The 19,247-nt window shown below is 48.5% G+C and overlaps 1 protein-coding gene across 2 annotated transcripts in view; it reads left to right on the forward strand.

Annotated features, from left to right (window-relative positions):
- Positions 1 to 1,430: 1,430 nt before the first annotated feature.
- Positions 1,431 to 19,247, forward strand: part of PGM1 (phosphoglucomutase 1) — a 28,320-nt gene continuing 10,503 nt past the window's right edge. Inside the window, exons 1-4 of one of the 2 annotated variants that reach the window (XM_068406194.1) lie at positions 1,431 to 1,730; positions 17,240 to 17,402; positions 17,680 to 17,826; positions 18,959 to 19,084. In XM_068406194.1, the coding sequence (XP_068262295.1) occupies positions 1,482 to 1,730; positions 17,240 to 17,402; positions 17,680 to 17,826; positions 18,959 to 19,084 (685 nt within the window). In that variant the 5' untranslated portion in view covers positions 1,431 to 1,481. Of the gene's footprint in view, positions 1,731 to 12,714; positions 13,499 to 17,239; positions 17,403 to 17,679; positions 17,827 to 18,958; positions 19,085 to 19,247 lie in introns of those variants that run through there. The other variant, XM_068406192.1, reaches the window with a different exon arrangement.

Raw genomic sequence — 19,247 nt, forward strand, 5'->3', positions numbered from 1 at the left:
TGCTTAAAAAGTGTCTGAGTTTAAAATAGACATTAAATGTATGTGACCTCATCTGCAAGGGCAGCAAGTAGTCTTGAAAAGCTATATTTATCTGGCAGCAACTCCTGCTCTCTGCTGTTATTCTGCTGTAATTGTACCCTGGGCAAGTAAATGTCAGTTATAAAATGAGAGCTCTGCTCGAGGCCGGCTGTGATTTACACACTTCAGCAGTTGGTGCTCAGGCAGGTTTAAAGGTTTTCCATTTTTTTTTCTTAGCAGGTACAGCTGATTCATTTGCAGAATTGTCTAAAAGAAGTTGTAGCAAGAGGCCCCACAAATATTTGATAATTTCTAGCAAACAACTGAGCTCTGTAAACGCTGCCTCAGGCAAGGTGTGGATCCATCCAGAGCTCCTAGCTACATCTCTAAGAAGGAGCTGGCAAATCATGAGATACACCCTGTGTACAGGAGGCAGTACAAAGTGAGCACTCCATTATTTGCATTTCTTTTGTTTATAAAAATCAGTCTTGTTAGATGTGGCAGGAATCCCTATGCTACTCTTTCTGCTTTTTTTAGGAAAGGAATCGTTAAAACTGAAAGAAGCACTTAGCTGAGAAATCATGGCACGTGAAAAGGCTTGGTTCTGCTGCAGGTAGGGTCTAGTTAAACATGACACAGCAATACAGAGCGGAACCTTTTTTCTTTTTCTGATCCTCTTGCTGCTGGGCAGAGTTTCATTATCTAACTTTTTAGGTGGGAACATAGGCTAGCTCTCCGTGGTAGGTTCTACCTTTCCTGCCGTGGAGGAGATGAGAACAGAGCAAACTGGAAATGACTTAAGTCCAGGTACCACCAAGGCAGAAAAACATTCTAGCTTCTCTTTTTAAGGCTGAAGGCAGATGTCAGCTCCTAGCCTCTTTTCTTCAACGGGAGAAAAAGTGTCTGTAACAGCTGTAATTTGAATTTCTTCAATGTTAACCTTTCTTTTGAGAACTAGAGCTGTAGTAACAACAAAACGAGCAGCTTGGCTAGCCCTGGCCTTCCCTGGTCGCCCTTGGGGGGCATGGGGTGGGTCTCCTGCTGTGTCGGGTGGTCCGTGGCGGTCCGAGCCTGCCTGTCAGTGCCGGTGGTGACATCCTGCCGGTGGCCGCAGGGACACAGGGCCCGGCCCTGGGGGTGCTCGGTGCCGTACGTAGCACCTCAGCCCGCCTCTCCCCGCACAGCGCACCTCAGCCCGCCTCCCCCCGCACAGCGCCCGGCAGCGCAGCCCCCCCCGTCCTCCGAGAGCTCCCGGCGCAGAGATCCGCGGCTCGGCAGGACCCCTGTCCTCGTCTGGCCGGTACGGGGCTGGGGAGGGAGGCCGGGAGGGCTCCGCGGCGGCTCCGGGGCTGGCGGCGCCTTTAAGGGGCGGGCGCGGTGGCGGGGCCGGGGCCGTCTCGGGCTGCGGCTGCGGCTCCCCCCGCCCCGCCGCGGCCGCCCGGAACTCGCAGCGGCGGCCGGCCATGGTGCGGATCGTGGCGGTGAAGACCAAGCCCTACGGCGACCAGAAACCCGGCACCAGCGGGTTGCGCAAGCGGGTCTCGGTCTTCCAGAGCAATGCCCACTACACCGAGAACTTCATCCAGAGCATCCTGGAGGCCAGCGTGCCGCCGGGCCAGCGGCAGGAGGCCACGCTGGTGGTGGGGGGGGACGGCCGCTTCTACATGCGGGACGCCATCCAGCTCATCGTCCGCATCGCCGCCGCCAACGGGGTACGGCTGGGGCGGGGGGAGCCTTCGTGCCCCGGTGGGGTGCGGGGGGTGGCTGGTGCTTTGCGTGGAGGTGAAGCGGTGGGTGACACACGAGCAGACGGGGCTCGGCGTGGGGAGAGCCCGTGTTTTCACGCCGTAGAAAGGACCCGGTGGTTTTGCCTCCCTTTGATACGTGCAGGAGCTGTGCAGGCGCGGAGGCGGGGGAGGAAGCGCTGCTTTCCTCTGGCGGCTTTTGCTGGCTTTGGGCGATGGTTGGTTGGCAGCTGACAGCACAAACCAGTGGCACGGGGTGCTGGTGGTGAGAGGCGCTGGGTGGGGAGCAGCGGGTCGTTCCACCGCGCTGGACTGCGTCGCGCTGCTGGAGACTTACCATAGAATCACAGACTGGTTTGGGTTGGAAGGGACCTTAAAGATCATCCAGTTCCACCCCCCGTGCCACAGGCAGCGACACCTTCCACCAGACCAGGTTACTTCATCCCTGTTGGTTCGTCTTGGTCATGCCCCTTGTTTGACCCAAGAGAAGCCCAGTAGGAAAGGTGAGGTGGGAACAGCTGAGCTGAAGCTGAACTTGCAAAGCAAGTCCTTTCCCTCCATTTGGTCTTTGCCAAATGGAGAACATCACCTTCTTCTGGGACACCTGAGTCCTCCTCAGCAGCAGCAGCAGCAAACTTTCTTCCTCACAGACCAACAAGGAGAGTGAGCTGAAGATGCTTGGTGGTCAGGGTTGGAGATTAGGGTAAAACCTTAAGAGTTACCTATTTTAGGTGCCTCAATGCCTTTAAATGTCTGGCTTCTTAAGAACAAAATAAAATTAGAGATTGCTGCCTTCTTATGGCATACAGAAGCGAATAACTGTTTCTTTTTAAGCCACGTGGAAATTTACCTTTTGTCATTTGTGACAGCTAATCAATTTTCAGTCCATGTCCCAGTATCCCTTAGCAGCACTGGCCTTGCTGTGTGCACCTCTGGAAGTGATGGACAGTGCAGCCTTCCCTGATGGGAAAAATGACAGACACTGGTTTGTTTGTTTGTTCTAAGAAGGGGTTGGAGTTGAAACATGGAGCATTCAGGCCTGGCTGCATGTACAGCCAGCACCTTGGATCCCTGTGAATAAACAGACTGGGAAACTTGTTCCCTGGGATAAAGCCTTCGTTTGTGCAGGTTTCTGGATGTGCACCCAGAGCCCAGTGGGACGTGGCAGCCTTCCAGGCGCCGAGGAGCTCTCAGTCATCTGCACCTCAGCTCCATCCCAGAAATAATCAAGGGCCTGAAGGTACAGCCATGCTGGGGTCTGACTCGGTGTCTTCCTGGGAGGAGGTGGAGGGCCAGTTCACTGCTCGAGTCCTCCACCCTGATCGTGCAGACCCTCATGTACACACGGCATTACAGCACTGAGCTTTCTGCCAGAGTTGCAGAAGCAGGTCCCGAGGGGTGCACTTGCTCATGGGTGTTTGCCTTGCAGTGTTTTGTCCGTGTGGATTCAAAGTGCTAGGACAGAATTGGCTCTAAAGTCAGAAAAATGTTCTGGAAAGGCAAGAAAGGGAACAGGAGGTAGAGGAAAAAACAGGTGGAAGAGTATGTGGGTTAAGAGCCAAGACACTAGTATATGAAGTGAGATGTTTTACTTTAAAAGCTTTTTGTTCTGAATCATTAATTTATAAAACGAGATAATGGCCATGGCCTGAGACAAAATGTTAGACTATTTCAAGCAAAAATTTGGTGATATTACAGCGTTAGAAGTCATGTAGTGATGCAGGTTTTCTATACCTTTGTCATAGCAGTATAGGCTTGCCAGAGTACTGTAGAGTGCCATGAAATTACCCTGTTTCCCCCTGAGAAATTCAAAGAGGAGTGGCAGGTGGAAAGCACTGCAAAATCGTAGATCTAAGTATCTCCCTAAAAAAAGAGGAGGAAAAAGACCTCATGAGGGAGCATGGAAGAGAAGAGCAAAATATCCCCCAAATTCTTTAATAAGTGAAGAGCAGGTAAAGCTTTAATAAGTCACCAGAAGGAGGTATAGCGAAGGGATCTGCAGAATCCAGAGCCATCGACAGCTTGATATACAATTACTAGCTAAGTTTGAGTGGCACTGGCTTAAAGGAGACAGTGCAAGTATTGCATTGCCAGACTCAGGAATGGCAAAATTATCACGTCCCACGAAAGGAAGTGACTAAAAAGTTTCTTTAGTAAATGCAAAATGCTGGTTTTTAATGAATTTCTATGTATCTGCTTTCCTGTTTTGGAATGGTTAGGGGATGCTTGCTTCATAGTTTTATCTCTGTAATTGCAAGTACTAGTTCCCTGATAGTTACCACAGTGTAGTTGAGTAAGAGCCTATGAAAATCCTGTTTCTTCATGGTAAATGTGGAGTAACTGGTAGTCACCTACCCTTCCAAGAGCAGGGTGAGCTACTTCTGCTAACCCTGAACTGCAGAACAGAGAACACATGGTAACTTGTTCCTGGAGGCTGTGGTTTTGTCTGAGTGCTGGGGTTCTTTGGGAGGTCTCCTGATTCCAGCAGCCAGGTGGGTCTCAGAGAAAGACTCAGTCATCTCGTGCTGAGAAGGGCTGAGTAATATAGAGAAGACTCCAGAGGTGGCTGCACTGCCCTGTCCGGACACCTGAACTGACAGTGCTCTTGTGTGTGTAAAAAAATGATTATTATAATGTGTGTAAGGGGGACTGGTGTATAGGTGTAGTAAGAATGTGGTAAAAATGAAAACAACAAGTTTCAGCTTTTCTGATGGCTTGATTGCCAAGGTATGTTACACCAGGCTGTATTCACTTGTCTGAGGTCAGCGAGCCTGCCCCCTCTCCCAAAGTGAGTGCTGGAAAACTGTAATTCTGCTGCTGTGGAGTAAGAGGTGTTTGGATTAATAATTTAAAATCATGTGATTTTAAGATCTGGTTGAGTGGTCCTCTGGAGCACAGGAGAAACCTGAGGACCACAGTTTACCCTAGTTAGTTTTACGATGTAAAGGAAAGGATGCTGAAGTGAGTTTTAGTTTTGTCTCCATCTGGAATGGTTAATATATAACTAAGTACTCATATTTGACTAGCAACAACTCAATTTGTAGTTGCGTGATTAAGGAGTGTTTATCCTATTTATAGGATAAACATTTGCATTTATACAAGTAAACTAAAATAGAGCTTGTTGGTTTTGCCATTCCCAGTTGGCATCCAGTGTAGCCTGCCTGCTTTGTTTTGGTCTGTTGTGCCAGGTTTCCTTGATGTTATTCCCACATAGTTAGGGAGTTTGACTCTTAATTACATGAATAGAAGCTTAAAAGCTCCTGTTGGAGCATCACCTGTCAGAGGAAAGTTGTGGCTGTGCAATAGCTTTATGTCAAAGCGTGCAAAAATGACAAGAATTGAAGCTCTAAATCTAGATCTGATCGCAGGGCTAGCAGGAGGTTGATTCCTTGACATTGTCACCTGCTATTTAACAAATTTACCGTGCCCCTGGTTCCTTCTTAAATAAACAGATTGCAAAGTGCTGCAAAGTAGCTACATTAAAGCAAATTGCTTGAAGGTGTTTTGAATGCCAGGCAGTGCTTTGCATGTTAAATGCTAGCCTGGTTTTGTTTTACTGCTGCAGGACAAACAGTGCTTTTATTAGAAATACTGCTCTCTACCCTAGAAAGTTTGGTTTCCTGGCTTGGCTGCTATAAAGCTTTTTCTCCACTCAATTATCCCAGGGAAACCAAGTGTTTAAACTGTGTTGCTTGCTCAGCAGCTCTATATTTGCCAGTGCTCTACTTTTGTAGCTGTGCTCCCTTTTGCTTTGTGCTCTTCTGCCGTAGTCTCCAGGCTGGTTCCCTTTCTGAGCCCGTAATTAGTGGTACGGTGCGGTGCAGGCCTGGAGAGCCACGTTCTGGGACCGGCACATTTGTGATCTCCTTTGGGCCAGCTGATGGGAAGTGTTTGTTATTGCTCACCCCTTTCTCAGCCTCGCTTGTTTTTCTTGTCTAGTTTTTACGAAACCTGTTACCAACATCCTTTCTGCTTGTTCCTATCTCTGTACAATACTGTGCAGTCAGCCTTAGCCTTGTTGGCTTACAGGCCTTCATCCGTTCAGCAGTTGGCATCGTTGTCCTGAAGAACAGACTCCCTCAGTCCTCAGGGTCAGATATTCCCTTTAAGTAAAAGCTCCTGGTATTAAAAACATCAAACTAAAGCGATCATAGAGAAAGTTATTCCAAAAAGCCGTCCCTGTATACCAGAACTAGGTACAGTGATGCTAGATCCTGCAGGCCACTGAGAAAAACCTCAGTTTCTGGTGTTTCTTACATTCCTGTCTTTCTCAGAAGCAGCAGGGGAAATTGAGATCTGGTATGTGAAGTAAGGAAATAGCTACCCATTGTGCCACGAGCATTCCCATGCAGATATATCCTGGCTTCAGATTATGGTGGGTTTTAGAAGACAACCATGCATGCAGCAGCTCTTCCAGCTTGCAGGCTGCTTTTACACTAGCTTAGCATCTTTTTGCCTGTAAAGTTAATTGGCTTATATCAGTTAACAACTGAAGGTTATTAAGGCAGCGGTCAGGTTGCCCGGTTTCAGTGCCTGTTGGAATTTTAAACTCTACAGTAATGAAACTCCAGCTCAAGGGAAGAGCTAAGGTGCTTTGCAGCTGATGTCTGCAAATCCTGCAGACAGAGAGTTAAAATTGATACTAACAGGGGTTTAACTGTAATCCCCTGGAACAATGACTGCGTATAACCAGAAACCTCAGCTCTGGCTCTGCTGGTAGGGCAGCAGGATGGAGTCTAATGCCTCCTCTTTGTCAAGACAAAGTTTGGAATAGGTGAGCTGGGCTGAATAGGTGCTGCCCACATGTCTTATGCCAAGACCAAGCTGCATCAGGATCAAGGCATGTGCTGTGGTGGGTCCTTGCCATCTTGTCATAGAATCACAGAATCAACCAGGTTGGAAGAGACCTCTGGGATCATCGAGTCCAACCATTGCCCTCACACCACCATGGCAACTAGACCAGGGCACTAAGTGCCATGTCCAGGCTTTTCTTAAACCCCTCCAGAGCTGGTGACTCCACCACCTCCCTGGGCAGCCTGTTCCAGTGTCTAATGACCCTTTCTGAAAAGAAATTCTTCCTAATGTCCAATCTGAACCTCCCCTGGCGAAGCTTGAGGCTGTGTCCTCTTGTCCTATCACTAGTTGCCCGGGAGTAGAGGACGACTCCCACTGCACTACAACCTCCCTTCAGGTAGTTGTAGACTGCACGAAGGTCACCTCTGAGCCTCCTCTTCTCCAGGCTAAACACCCCCAGCTCCCTCAGCCGTTCCTCGTAGGTCAGACCCTCCAGACCCTTCCCCAGCTTGGTCGCCCTCCTCTGGACTCGCTCCAACACCTGGTCATGGTTCTCTCTGAGCTAATCAGTATGTTGATTAATGCTTCAAATGATGAACTGGAACATATCTTAGAAATAACCAGAAATAACATAGGGGATCAGTAGGAAGTATTGCAAAGAAGGATGCATAGGCAGAAGGAATAAAATGTGAATGTAATATGTGATATGTGCATTTATAATCATAGTCCAAGTTGCAGAGTAACATACTAAGCAGCAGGTCTGCAGAAGATCTGATGATCAGAGTAGACGCCAAAGGCTGTTGGCAGTACCATCCAGTTAGCCAGAAAAACAAACCTCATTCCTAGATTCTTAAAAAGGATTGTTGTGAGTGAAACCCAGGAAATACAGTCTCACCAGGAACGTGAGTCCTGACCTGGGTACCGATGGGGCCAGCATGGAAGGAATGAACCCGGCGTAGAGATGGGCAAGCACGCTGGCACTCCACAAACGTCTGCAGGGATGGAGCACGGTAACAAATTGTTCTCTGGCCTGCTGGGGATAGAGCAAGAATTAATATTGCAACAGCGGAGGTTTAGGTTAAGACATTAGAAAGCGTTTTGGAAGCTTAAGGCTAATGAAAGGAGTGTGTTGCCTGGGGAGGTCATTGAATGTCTGCCTGGGAAAACCTCTAATGAGAATGGTTTGGGTGGGGTTGGTGACCTCTCCACAGCCCTTCCAGCCCTCTTTCCTGCTGCTGTACTTCAAATGCTTTTTACCCCTGGGCCCACAAAGCTTCTCTAGCATGTCCTGCTAAGTCGGTGAGAAAATGTGTGTGCCTCCCTCTCTCCCCTTCTATCCACGCTGTTCCCTGCTGTGTATGGCCACCTCCCTGTCACCTATACATACTATGGGTTACTGGCTTGCTACCAGGCAGCAGCTTGGCTCTGTACACCTCAGACCAGAGCCTCTATCCCTGATCCTACAGGGTTTAACCAGACTTGTCTCTGCTCCTCTTGCAAGCATCTAGCTGAGCCAGCCAGTGCCCTCCCTCCCCTCTACTAGGTTGTCTGCATGTTGTAATTCTGGATTTCTTGGGTTCAGGTGCTGGTTTCTGTGAGGACCCAGGGACAGGGGCTATTTCCCAGTGGGCTGGGGCCAGGAATCCCAGAGCTTTCCTGGGTCTGCTCGAGGTAAACCAGCCAGAATCCTTCTCCTGTCCCCTGTGCAGGGGCAGGACAGCAAACTCCAGGGCAGCCCAAGGTAACATGCAGATTTGGGTGTGATTTGAAGAGCTGACCTTTGAACAGAAAGTTTCTCAATCTTGGTTGCTGGTGTGTACTTTTCTCCTGGCACAGGGAGGCTCAGCCCCAACCGGTGTGATGAACCTGGAGCCCATCACGGTATCTCTAGCAGCCCTGTGGATGGTGGTTTCATCCCTAGCCCTGCAGAGCCCTTTCTCTGCCACCCATCTGGCTTGTGTCTTCATTTGAACCGAGGTGCAATGCAGAACAGTGTGTCTTAATTCTGGAGTGACACATATGTACGTGGTTGCATCTATGTGAACTCATGCTGTCGAGGTGATATTTTGCCTCTCTGGAATCTCTACAGCAGCTTCAAAACCTGGATTTTTAATTAGTTCTTACGAACACCAGAAGTTCTGCAGTTGGAGCAGCGCTCCTTGTGTGACTAATAGGCTTGCACTTGGGCTGTTTATTTTACTTTGGCTCCATTTGCCTTGGCATTGCCAAATGTCACACGCAGCGGTGGCTGCCTGGAGCAGAGCTGTACTCGGGCAGAAAGTGCAGGGTTTTGGCAGCTGAACAGCGGGGTTGATCAGGGCTGCTGGCACCCTCGTACGGTGAGAGTGCAGGCAGCAGGGCAGGGACTGGAGCTTTTCTGTGAGCTGGGAAATGCAATTTCTGTCTTAAAGGAAAGTCGCAGAATAAGAGTAAAAAAGAACGTTGGGAGAGCCTGGCTGCCAGGTCCCAGGCTTGGGGAAGAAGGGTCTAGATAGCCACGGTCCCGAGTGGGTGGGATGAGGGAAGGAAGACGGCAGAGCTCACTCATGGGGAGAGGCGGTGGGGCAGGGACCGACGGTATTGAGCCAAGGGAGGAGCTGCATGCTCTGCAATGTTTTACTCCAGTTTGTGTGCAGTCTACAACTACCTGAAGGGAGGTTGTAGCAGAGTGGGAGTCGGCCTCTTCTCCCAGGCAACTAGCGATAGGACGAGAGGACACAGCCTCAAGCTTGGCCAGGGGAGGTTCAGGTTGGACATTAGGAAGCATTTCTTCTCAGCAAGGGTCATTAGCCATTGGAAGGGGCTGCCCAGGGAGGTGGTGGAGTCACCATCTCTGGAGGTGTTTAAGAAAAGCCTGGACATGGCACTTAGTGCCGTGGTCTAGTTGCCATTGTGGTGTGAGGGCAATGGTTGGACTCGATGATCCCAGAGGGCTCTTCCAACCTGGTTGGTTCTGTGATTCTGTGTGTCCTCAAAATAGTCGTTTGTCTTTTTATCATTAACCAAAGTCAACAGTTAGTTCATACTTTTAACTCTGTTCTTGCGTGTCTGAAGTGCAAGACAGTAAAAGGGGACCTAAGGTAGCAAATGTCCCTGCCTGGGGCAGATCAGCTGTTCAGAGGGGGAAACACCATCACCAGCCCCTGACTGCCACGAGGAATAAGTGACCTAGGAAATATGACCACAAGGAAAAGTTAAGGAGATTGGAGTTGTTTATCGTAGCAAAGAGAAGGCACTCAGAGTCTATATGCTAAAGGATTTTTTTTAATGTGTGAGAAGTTGTCAGGAAGAGGATTATGATCAATTTGTTTTCTGTGTCAGCTCAGGAGCACTTAAACCATAGCAAGGAGGACGTACAGCAGATTGTAGGAAAACACTCACTGCAAGGCTCATTGTGCACTGGTATGGCTTACCTGGAGAAAAAAAATTCAAGAACAAGTTCTATGAACTTTCTGGAGGATGCCCTAGGTGTATTTGATCCTGCACCAGTTCTGGAGAGGGAGCAGATGACCTGCTGAATTCCTTTCTAGCCTGTAAGTGATCTGTAATGCTCACGGTGATTCACGCAAAGCCTGCTAGATCACAGATCAAATGACCCATCCCCAGTCTCTGCTCCAGTCCGTAAGGTGGTCAGGATCCACCTTTGATGATCTTTTTTCACCTCTCAATCTTCTGGCAACTGTGTGATCACCCACCCCTGTACCAGTCCTGGTTGGCCGATTACTGGTGATGTAGTTTATTCCAAATAGTGATGCACATGTTGCAGGAAAGCCCTGGGACCGGGGGAGCACCCCAACGGCGGGGTTGATGGATATGCAGTTCTTATTCCTGTGCTTTATATGCACTAGCTCATCACTGAATTTTATATTTCGTTTGATAGACTCTTTTGTTTTATGTACATAAGCACGGCACTAATGACCACCACCTTCCTCCCCAGCCTAATTCAGCTTGATTCCTCTGTCCAATACACAGAATCACAGAATCAACCAGGCTGGAAGAGCCCTCTGGGATCATCGAGTCCAACCATTGCCCTGACACCACCATGGCAACTAGACCATGGCACTAAGTGCCATGTCCAGTCTTTTCTTAAACCCCTCCAGAGATGGTGACTCCACCACCTCCCTGGGCAGCCCCTTCCAATGGCTAATGACCCTTGCTGAGAAGAAATTCTTCCTAATGTCCAATCTGAACCTCCCCTGGCCAAGCTTGAGGCTGTGTCCTCTTGTCCTAGCGCTAGTTGCCTGGGAGAAGAGGCCGACTCCCACTCCACTACAACCTCCCTTCAGGTAGTTGTAGACTGCACTAAGGTCACCTCTGAGCCTCCTCTTCTCCAGGCTAAACACCCCCAGCTCCCTCAGCCATTCCTCATAGGTCAGACCCTCCAGACCCTTCCCCAGCTTGGTCGCCCTCCTCTGGACTCGCTCCAACACCTCAACACCTCTCTTGAAGTGCGGGGCCCAGAACTGGACACAGGATTCAAGGTGCGGCCTCACCAGTGCAGTTAATTACACGCACAAATTCCTACCCCTGCGTAGGCCTTTTCCCTGCCAGTAAGTCCACGTGCATCTCCTCCGCCCAGCCTCTGGAGCTGGTAGGTGGCCTGTTCTCTCCTGCTGTCACTTAATGCCGCGGCATTTCACAGGGCAGTAAGTTTATCTCGCCGGGAATAGGAACGAAAGAGCTTGCTTAGACCTTTTCCTGCCAGGGGACGGTCCAGTGGGAGGCTCCCCATAGCTCATTTTGGGGGCTGGATTTTGTTTTCTGTGCCACTAGAGGGAAACCTGTGCCTTTGCATGAAAATAAAGCGTCTGGGCTGGGAGATGCTGCAATAGCGTGGAGGTATAAAATACAAACCAATTGTTGCTGGCTGCGTAACCCGGGCAGCCTCGCTGTTAGCAGTGTCCTAGTGCTGCAGCGCCCACGCTTCGGTGTGGTTTGGTGGGGAAAGGGAGGAATTCAGGAATGAAATTCTGAGCCCGTGAGAAGTGAATTGCACTGAGACGAGGGCTCTGGATGGATCAGGCAGCTCGGTTCACATGTGGTGTGTTCAGACCAGCGCCCTGCAACGTCCTGGCGTGTGTCGAAGCCAGCGCTCGCCCCTTGGGCTAGCCTGGGTGGGCGGCTGCGTGGGGCAGCAGCCTTCGGGGTTTCTGCAGGTGGCTGAAATAGCTTTGCTTTCTGAGAGCAAACCTGAATGAAATTCCCCTTCCTTGGGAATTAAATCCCCTGCCTAGGGAGCAGACACGAGCGCAGACCCTCGCAGGACCTGGCCTGGTGCCTTTGCAGAAGGTCAGGTAGAGCTTTTGTCTCCAAAGGTGTTTTTCTGCCTTCAATCATGAGGTTTCCCCTCAGTCTTATACAAATTATCCAGCTCGATTTTAATGTGCTGATGAATATAACAGGATCTCTTTACCCCTTGGAAGAAAATCTGTCAGTTTTTGGAGCAATGACAGAATTGGCACCTCGGGAAACGGTCCCGTGAGTGCCTTAATAAGTTGTCACAATTCAGCTGTGAACACATCTCCTTTCCCCCCTGGCTTTTTAATAATGGGACAAACTGAGTCATTACAAAGTGTTTGTTCTTTAATTGCTCCAGTAATATCTATAAATTGTTTCCAGCAGCTCGGACAGAGGACTCCGAATCTTACTGGAGAGGTTTGGAGGAAACTCTGATTTCCATCTAGCATTCTGTGTTCAGGAAGAAGATGCTTCATGAAGGTTTCTGAGTCTCTTCTGTACGTGTTTAAGCTGCTCCAGAATGAATAGCTTTATCAGACGCGGTTTTCCAAAACATTTGATAGTTTTTTGTGGTTTTTGTAACTCCTGGTGCATATACTGCCCTTGATGAGACTTGCATGGGTATTCAGTTGAAACCATTGCTCTTGTTGCTTTTTAGCTACTCTGGATTTTTCTTCATCAAACAAAGGTTGACCCACTGTTCATTGAGGATAACATCCCTGTGTTGGAGAGGGAGCCCGTGGAGAAGTCAGGTTGTCAAAGCAGGAGCAAACTGGAGGTAACAGATCTGTTGCCTTCCATTTTAAGAGTGACCTTTAACTCTCCAGACTTTGCAAAATAACTCCAGCAGATCGCTGCCATGCCCACTGGAGGCTTCCCTCACGGGGACCTGCCGCCCCGGGGAGCGGCGTGACGGCCCCAGCCCCGGCCAGCGGCCTGGCACTGCCGTGCAGATCTGCTGGGCTGGCGAAAACGCTGGGCTCCGTGCCGGGGCAGCAGGTCGTGCATCCGAGCAGAGGGCTGAGCTGCTCACCGCCTCCCCCGCCACCCCTGCCCCGAGGGAGAACCGGATGGATTGACGGTGCTGGGCTCCGGTGGGTCATAGAATGGCAAGGAGCTGCGCCTGGGGAGAGCAGAAGATGATAAAGACGACAAAAATCCCATTTTCCCAACCATTTCAGTGAGGGACGGCAGCGTGGAATTGTGTGCTCTCCGTGACATTGATCCTCCACAACAAGTGCAAGAAAACGTCTTCAGTTACAGAAACCACATTCGGTTCAAGGAGCTATTTTTGGGTGCTCAGCAGCTTCACTGAACTTCTGTCTAATAGGTGGGCCATTACTGGTGTCAAGATTGATTTTTATTTTTTAAAAATTTTTTTTTATTTTTGTATTTTTATGTCATTTACTTCTGTATGAAATTTTACATTTATATGAAAAAAGAACATGGAAGACGCTCCTCTGCCTCTGTTGACCATCCCAACAGCTCCTTACAGCGATCAGAAACCAGGAACCAGTGGCTTACGGAAGAAGACCTTTTATTTTGAATCCAAGATGAACTATTTGCAGAATTTTATCCAGAGTATATTTTATTCCATAGACCTAAGAGATCGACAAGGATCTTCTATGGTCGTTGGAGGCGATGGGAGATACCTTAATAAGTCTGCAGTGGAACTGATAGTCCAAATGGCTGCTGCCAATGGGGTTGGTAAATGTTAAATGACTAAATTCCTATAGTTGTGTAGCTGATAAATGCAGAAAACCATAATAAATTAGTCACTATGAGATTTAATTTCCCCAAGGACTTTATTCAACTGCTAATAGTTAACTTTTTAATGGCAAATCAGTTTGGTAGCACAGAAATTGCTGGTTTTTCACTTTGAAGTGATGCAGTTGGATAGAAGTACGTGGGAATACACCTGCAGCAAGAAAATAAATCCTGCTTGGTTTTTGTGTGCTGGTGTTTTGTGTTTTGACATGCCACAAGCTATGGGCACCTGTGGATTTCGTAGTCTCTCCATCAGATCAGAAAACCCTGACGTTGTTCAGAAGTGGAGTATTTGAAAATTGAAACAAGATGAGATTGTGCTGGAAATCTGTGCTTTGGAAGCACAACTTGTCTGTTGGTAGTAGAGCATGGTTTGTGCCCTGCAAGACCCTGCAAATTAATGTATTGCTCTTAAGTCAGTGTATGAGCTGAGCAGAAGAGCTGGAAAATGTGCACAAAGAGCCAGGCCTGCTGCTTGGACTGTTTGACACTAGGACAGATCTTCTGCTGGTAAAGGTGAGATTAGGCTGATCTTCCCCAGCTGAGACTCTTTCTCATGCATTTCTTTCCATCAGTGTGGCCCACGTCTGGTTAAATCCAGTTTTGCTGCTGGTTTTGATATTTTTCATTGATTGTTTTTATACGGTCTGGCTAATACCTGTGACTGTCAGCGTTGTGCTCATCTTGCTGTAGAGAAGGAATGAGTCCAAGGATGTTCTCAAATACAAAAAGCCACGAGGAGGGCATGCAGATCGTGTTTTGATTATGCAAAAATCTCTTTGTCTGTGTGTGCCAGAGGTGGGTACTGTAACCTCTACAGATGTGGCATCCACAGGATTTACACATAAGCCCACTTGCTGTTGGTAGCATCACATTGCATGTTTGAAATTATTATTTGGTTAAAGGAAATGACCGAGACAGTTTGTCCACTTAACCTGACTTGTCTAAATAGAAGGGTGTCTGTTTGGAGACTGTAACTGTGGCACGGTGTGTAGGATTGGTGCATGTTGTGATGTACCTTTCTTCTCAGCAAGGGTCATTTGACATTGGAAGGGGCTGCCCAGGGAGGTGGTGGAGTCACCATCTCTGGAGGGGTTTAAGACGAGGCTGGACATGGCACTTAGTGCCATGGTCTAGTTGCCATGGTGGTGTGAGGGCAATGGTTGGACTCGATGATCCCAGAGGGCTCTTCCAACCTGGTTGATTCTGTCATTCTGTACCTCTTACAGAAAGGGGACTGGAAGGGTGTGCTGATGGCACGGTGGAGCTGTAGACACCAGCTGGCTCGGACTGGAAAACGTGGTTTTGGTGTGAAAGCATCAGCCTGCGTTACTGGGCGGAGGAGGGGGGCCGCAAGAGGTCTTCTTTATTCCCCATGTGCATCTTAGCAGGGCTTTCAGTAAAACCAGGGTGGAAGTTTTGCCTGTATTGCTTCAAAGTGCTGTAGCCCAAAATCGCCGCACAAAGTGGATCTGTTTGTGGACGGGTCTGTTTTGAGCATTCTGTGAAAGGTGTGTCTGCATCATCCCATCCTTAGGTTTTTCTCCTAAGAAATTCCAGAGAATTAAAAAAGATTAGGCGTAAATTGCTCAGCACGCTGCTACACTGAGCAACCTTTTCCAGTAGTTACCACAAAGGATTTAGCATTGGATGGGTGGGGAATGACAGCTGAAAGCCAAGGAGGACCTCAAATCAGACAGCAGCTTCTACGGAGCCAAGTCTTTGTTTTCCTTCCTCGCTGCAGGAGCAGCAATGCACATGCAAAGGCCGCAATTGAGGTGTGCAGGGAGGACAGCTTGGGTAAGGACAACAGATTTGATGTGTTCACCCAGCTCCCCTGCAGCTGCTGCGTGGTTTGGGGGGGAAACCCCCTTGTTTTTCCAGTCCTCAGCATCCCTTGAGCTGCATTCGAGGCCTGGCAGAGCACTGATGCAGAAGGGTGATGCAGCTGAGGGGCGACCAAGCTGGTGAAGGGTCTGGAGGGTCTGACCTCCGAGGAACGGCTGAGGGAGCTGGGGGTGTTTAGCCTGGAGAAGAGGAGGCTCAGAGGTGACCTTAGTGCAGTCTACAACTACCTGAAGGGAGGTTGTAGCGGAGTGGGAGTCAGCCTCTTCTCCCAGGCAACTAGTGATAGGACAAGAGGACACAGCCTCAAGCTTGGCCAGGGGAGGGTCACGTTGGACATTAGGAAGCATTTCTTCTCAGCAAGGGTCATTAGCCATTGGAAGGGGCTGCCCAGGGAGGTGGTGGAGTCACCATCTCTGGAGGTGTTTAAGGAAAGCCTGGCCATGGCACTTAGTGCCCTGGTCTAGTTGCCATGGTGGTGTCAGGGCAATGGTTGGACTCGATGATCCCAGAGGGCTCTTCCAACCTCATTGATTCTGGGATTCTGTGAACATGACACTCGAAGGGAAACTGGGAAACAAAAGATGAAGTTTTCGAGAGGAGCTGCCTGGAGACTGCATTAATTCTCGGTGAAACTGAAGGAGCAAGAGTTGGAGGCTGGAATGAAACACAAGACAAGGTGTGCTGGCTTGGACTGAGGATGGGGAAAAGAGCAAAACCCGTGTAGTTTGGGCTACTTCAAATTAAATGTATGGCCCAATAAACTGGTGTGATGAGGCTGGTAGATGGGCACTGTGAGGGCTGTAACATCAGCTGCTCTGGCCAGCTGAAAGAAGGCCATTCCCTTTGGGTTTATAAACTGCCATTTCACATCCATGCTCATCATTTGCTAGAGGTGCAGTTCCTTTAGCGGCGTCTCGCTCACCCGGCTGGTCTGTGGCAGCTGTAGCATGTAACAACCGATCGGCAGCGAAGCCGGGGCTTAGCACCAGGCAGTGCCACGGGAGAGGAATCGCAGTCATCCAGTGCCCTTGGCTTAGCACCGACCGTGGACCTTCAGCCTGGGAGCGCTGCCTTTTGTTGTCTGGTTTATCTTGTGTTTGAATGAAATTCGCCCTCTTTTCTCCGTCGAATACAGGGTCTGATCTCCTCGGCTGGTGGAGAGTAGTCTGGTATTTTTTTAAATCTCTGTCACCTCATTTGGGGGCTATGGTAAGGAGCGTGTTCTTCCAGAAAAATATTCATCTTCTGTTTTATTACATCAACTCCAGCAACCGGATCCTGATTACCTTGTGTTGCTTAGCACATTGGTCTGGATTTAATCTCGGTGATATTACTAAATCTATGGGAAGGAGGTGTGTTACCCGCTGCGAGTAAGACAATCTGCAGCTGGTCCCATGGGAATAGTGATGATGTTCCATTTTTGTTTTGTTTTGGCTTCTCTCAGTCCCATTGTGTCTTTTGAAAGCAAAGCTGGAGACCATAGCCCAAAGGGGGTTGGGTTTTTTTTTTTTCATTGTTGTTGAGGTGCCTCTGGAAAGCTCAGCTCTTCGGTGCAAGCTGCCATTTCCAGCTGAGCTGCAGCATTCATAAAGGAAAATGCTAAAAAGGCACAACAGAGTGGGGTCAGATGCTGACCTGCACTGCACACAGCGGAGAGCTTCGGCAGCCTCCTGGGAGGAAGCTGCTTGCAGAGAAGCAGCACCCCTGCCAGCAGCACCCCGCTCCTGGGGGCTCTGGTTTACCTGTCGCCCACGTTTGGGGTTTGGGCAGTTTTGCTGGTTTTAGGATGTGGGACTCACACTAGTTTGTTTTGCTCTTCGATTTTTCAGATCGGCCGCCTAGTCATCGGGCAGAACGGCATCCTCTCCACCCCAGCCGTGTCCTGCATCATCAGGAAAATCAAAGCCATCGGGGGCATCATCCTGACGGCCAGCCACAACCCCGGTGGGCCCAATGGGGACTTTGGCATTAAATTCAACATTGCCAATGGCGGTAAGGGAGCTCCGTTCGTTTTGATTTGTGTTGTTTCTGTTTGGCCGTGTTGACCCCAAGGAACCTAGTTTAACTGTCTTAATATCACAGAGGTTCAGTGCCCTCAACGGTGGGTTTCCCTAAACAGAGGAAGAGATTGGTCTGCTCCCCTCATACCCTGATAGTCCTCTCCAAGGGAGGCATTCCCAACCCCAGGTCTTCTGCTGTACTTCTGAAGTGCACTTCTCTCGCAGTCTGCTTCTTTAACGTCTTCCCCCTTGACCATTTTATTTTGCAGGTCCTGCTCCTGAAGGAATCACGGACAAAATTTTCCAAATCAGCAAGAAAATTGAAGAGTATGCGATCTGCCCGGATCTCCAGGTGGACCTGAGCACCATTGGCAAACAGCAGTTTGACTTGGAGAACAAATTTAAACCATTTACAGGTAAATGACTGTTCTTCTTGGAAAGTTGCCTTTCAGGTGGAGTTAGTGTGGACCTGCTGTGAATGGGCAAGGACATTTGGTGTTTCTGAAGGAAAGATGTGGCCATTCTGACCTCTTCTCACCTCTTGGATAAGCCAAGCAAGGACATTGCTCCTGGTCACCCTGGCATTTTTTTTTCTTTTTCTTTTTTTTTTTTTTGGCCTGCTTCTTACCTTGTGTAGATACTTAATTATTATTTCTGTCCTACAAAAGGTTGTACTTCAGTACGTAAATCTGATCCATCAAACTTCACCAAAACCAGAGACTGTTTTGTCTGTAAGGCTGCCATTAACGTGTACTTGTGAAACAGACAACTCTGCAGCTAAATTGCATTTTCCTGATTAAAAATTACAGTGTCAGTGTTTAATCTTTGAAACTGATTCTTTTTCCCCCATGGTTTCATATATAAAAGCTCTCTCTGTGAGTGGGAAAGCCATTACATTTCACACGTGTATGTAAATGTACAATTAGCAGTGAAATATGAAAATACATTAAAAAAAGACTTTTGAAAAACACTGCAAGTATTTTTTACCATCTCCTGGTGACCTGTGCTTGTAATGAAAAAAAAAAATGACACCAAAAGATTATAAAAGTTGGTATTTCTCTCAATCCCCGTTTCTGTATAGTGGGATTTTTATGTTAGTGGCATTTTCATGGCTGTCTTTATATGTTAGTTACAAAGGTGTGACTTTTTCAAACTATGAGGTGCACCAGTTCCCATTGACTTTGGTGGAAATTGGAGATCTGTTTTTATATATATTTTTTTTTTTTTCCTTTAATCCCTCTCTCCAGGTAAGCACAGTGGGACTGAGCCCCATCGAAAGAAGTGCAGGGAGCCATAGCTGGGAACAGTGTTTGTCTTGAGGATTTTGTTGGATCGTAATGTGATTAGCAGTGACAGCCTGTAATTAAATTCTTAATGTAGGACCATTATTATTGTGTTTATGAAATGGTTCTATGGGATGTTTAATGGCTTTGTGCTGAGCCCTGGCCCTTTGCACTAAGGGCTGTCAGCACACTGCCACGTGTAGCAAAGTTGTTGTCCTGCAACGATTTCAGACCCTGAGAGTTGGTCTCTGTTTTGTTTTTCCAGTGGAAATTGTGGACTCGGTAGAAGCTTACGCGAATATGCTGAGGAACATCTTTGACTTCAGCGCGTTGAAGGAACTGCTTTCGGGGAAGAACCACCTCAAGATTCGCATAGATGCTATGCACGGAGGTACGGGTGGGCGTGGGTTTGTGGGATTGCGGGTGCTGGGTGTCCTCGGGGCTTTGATTCAGAGAGAAAACTTTTCTCTGGTATTTATAATCCATCATTTGTTTCTTGTTTTGCAACATTTTGCATTTTTCTCTTTGCAGGCAAACTTTTTGTGGCTTTATGT

The sequence above is a fragment of the Nyctibius grandis genome, chromosome 8, assembly GCF_013368605.1.
Source record: "Nyctibius grandis isolate bNycGra1 chromosome 8, bNycGra1.pri, whole genome shotgun sequence".
Lineage (NCBI taxonomy): Eukaryota > Metazoa > Chordata > Aves > Nyctibiiformes > Nyctibiidae > Nyctibius > Nyctibius grandis.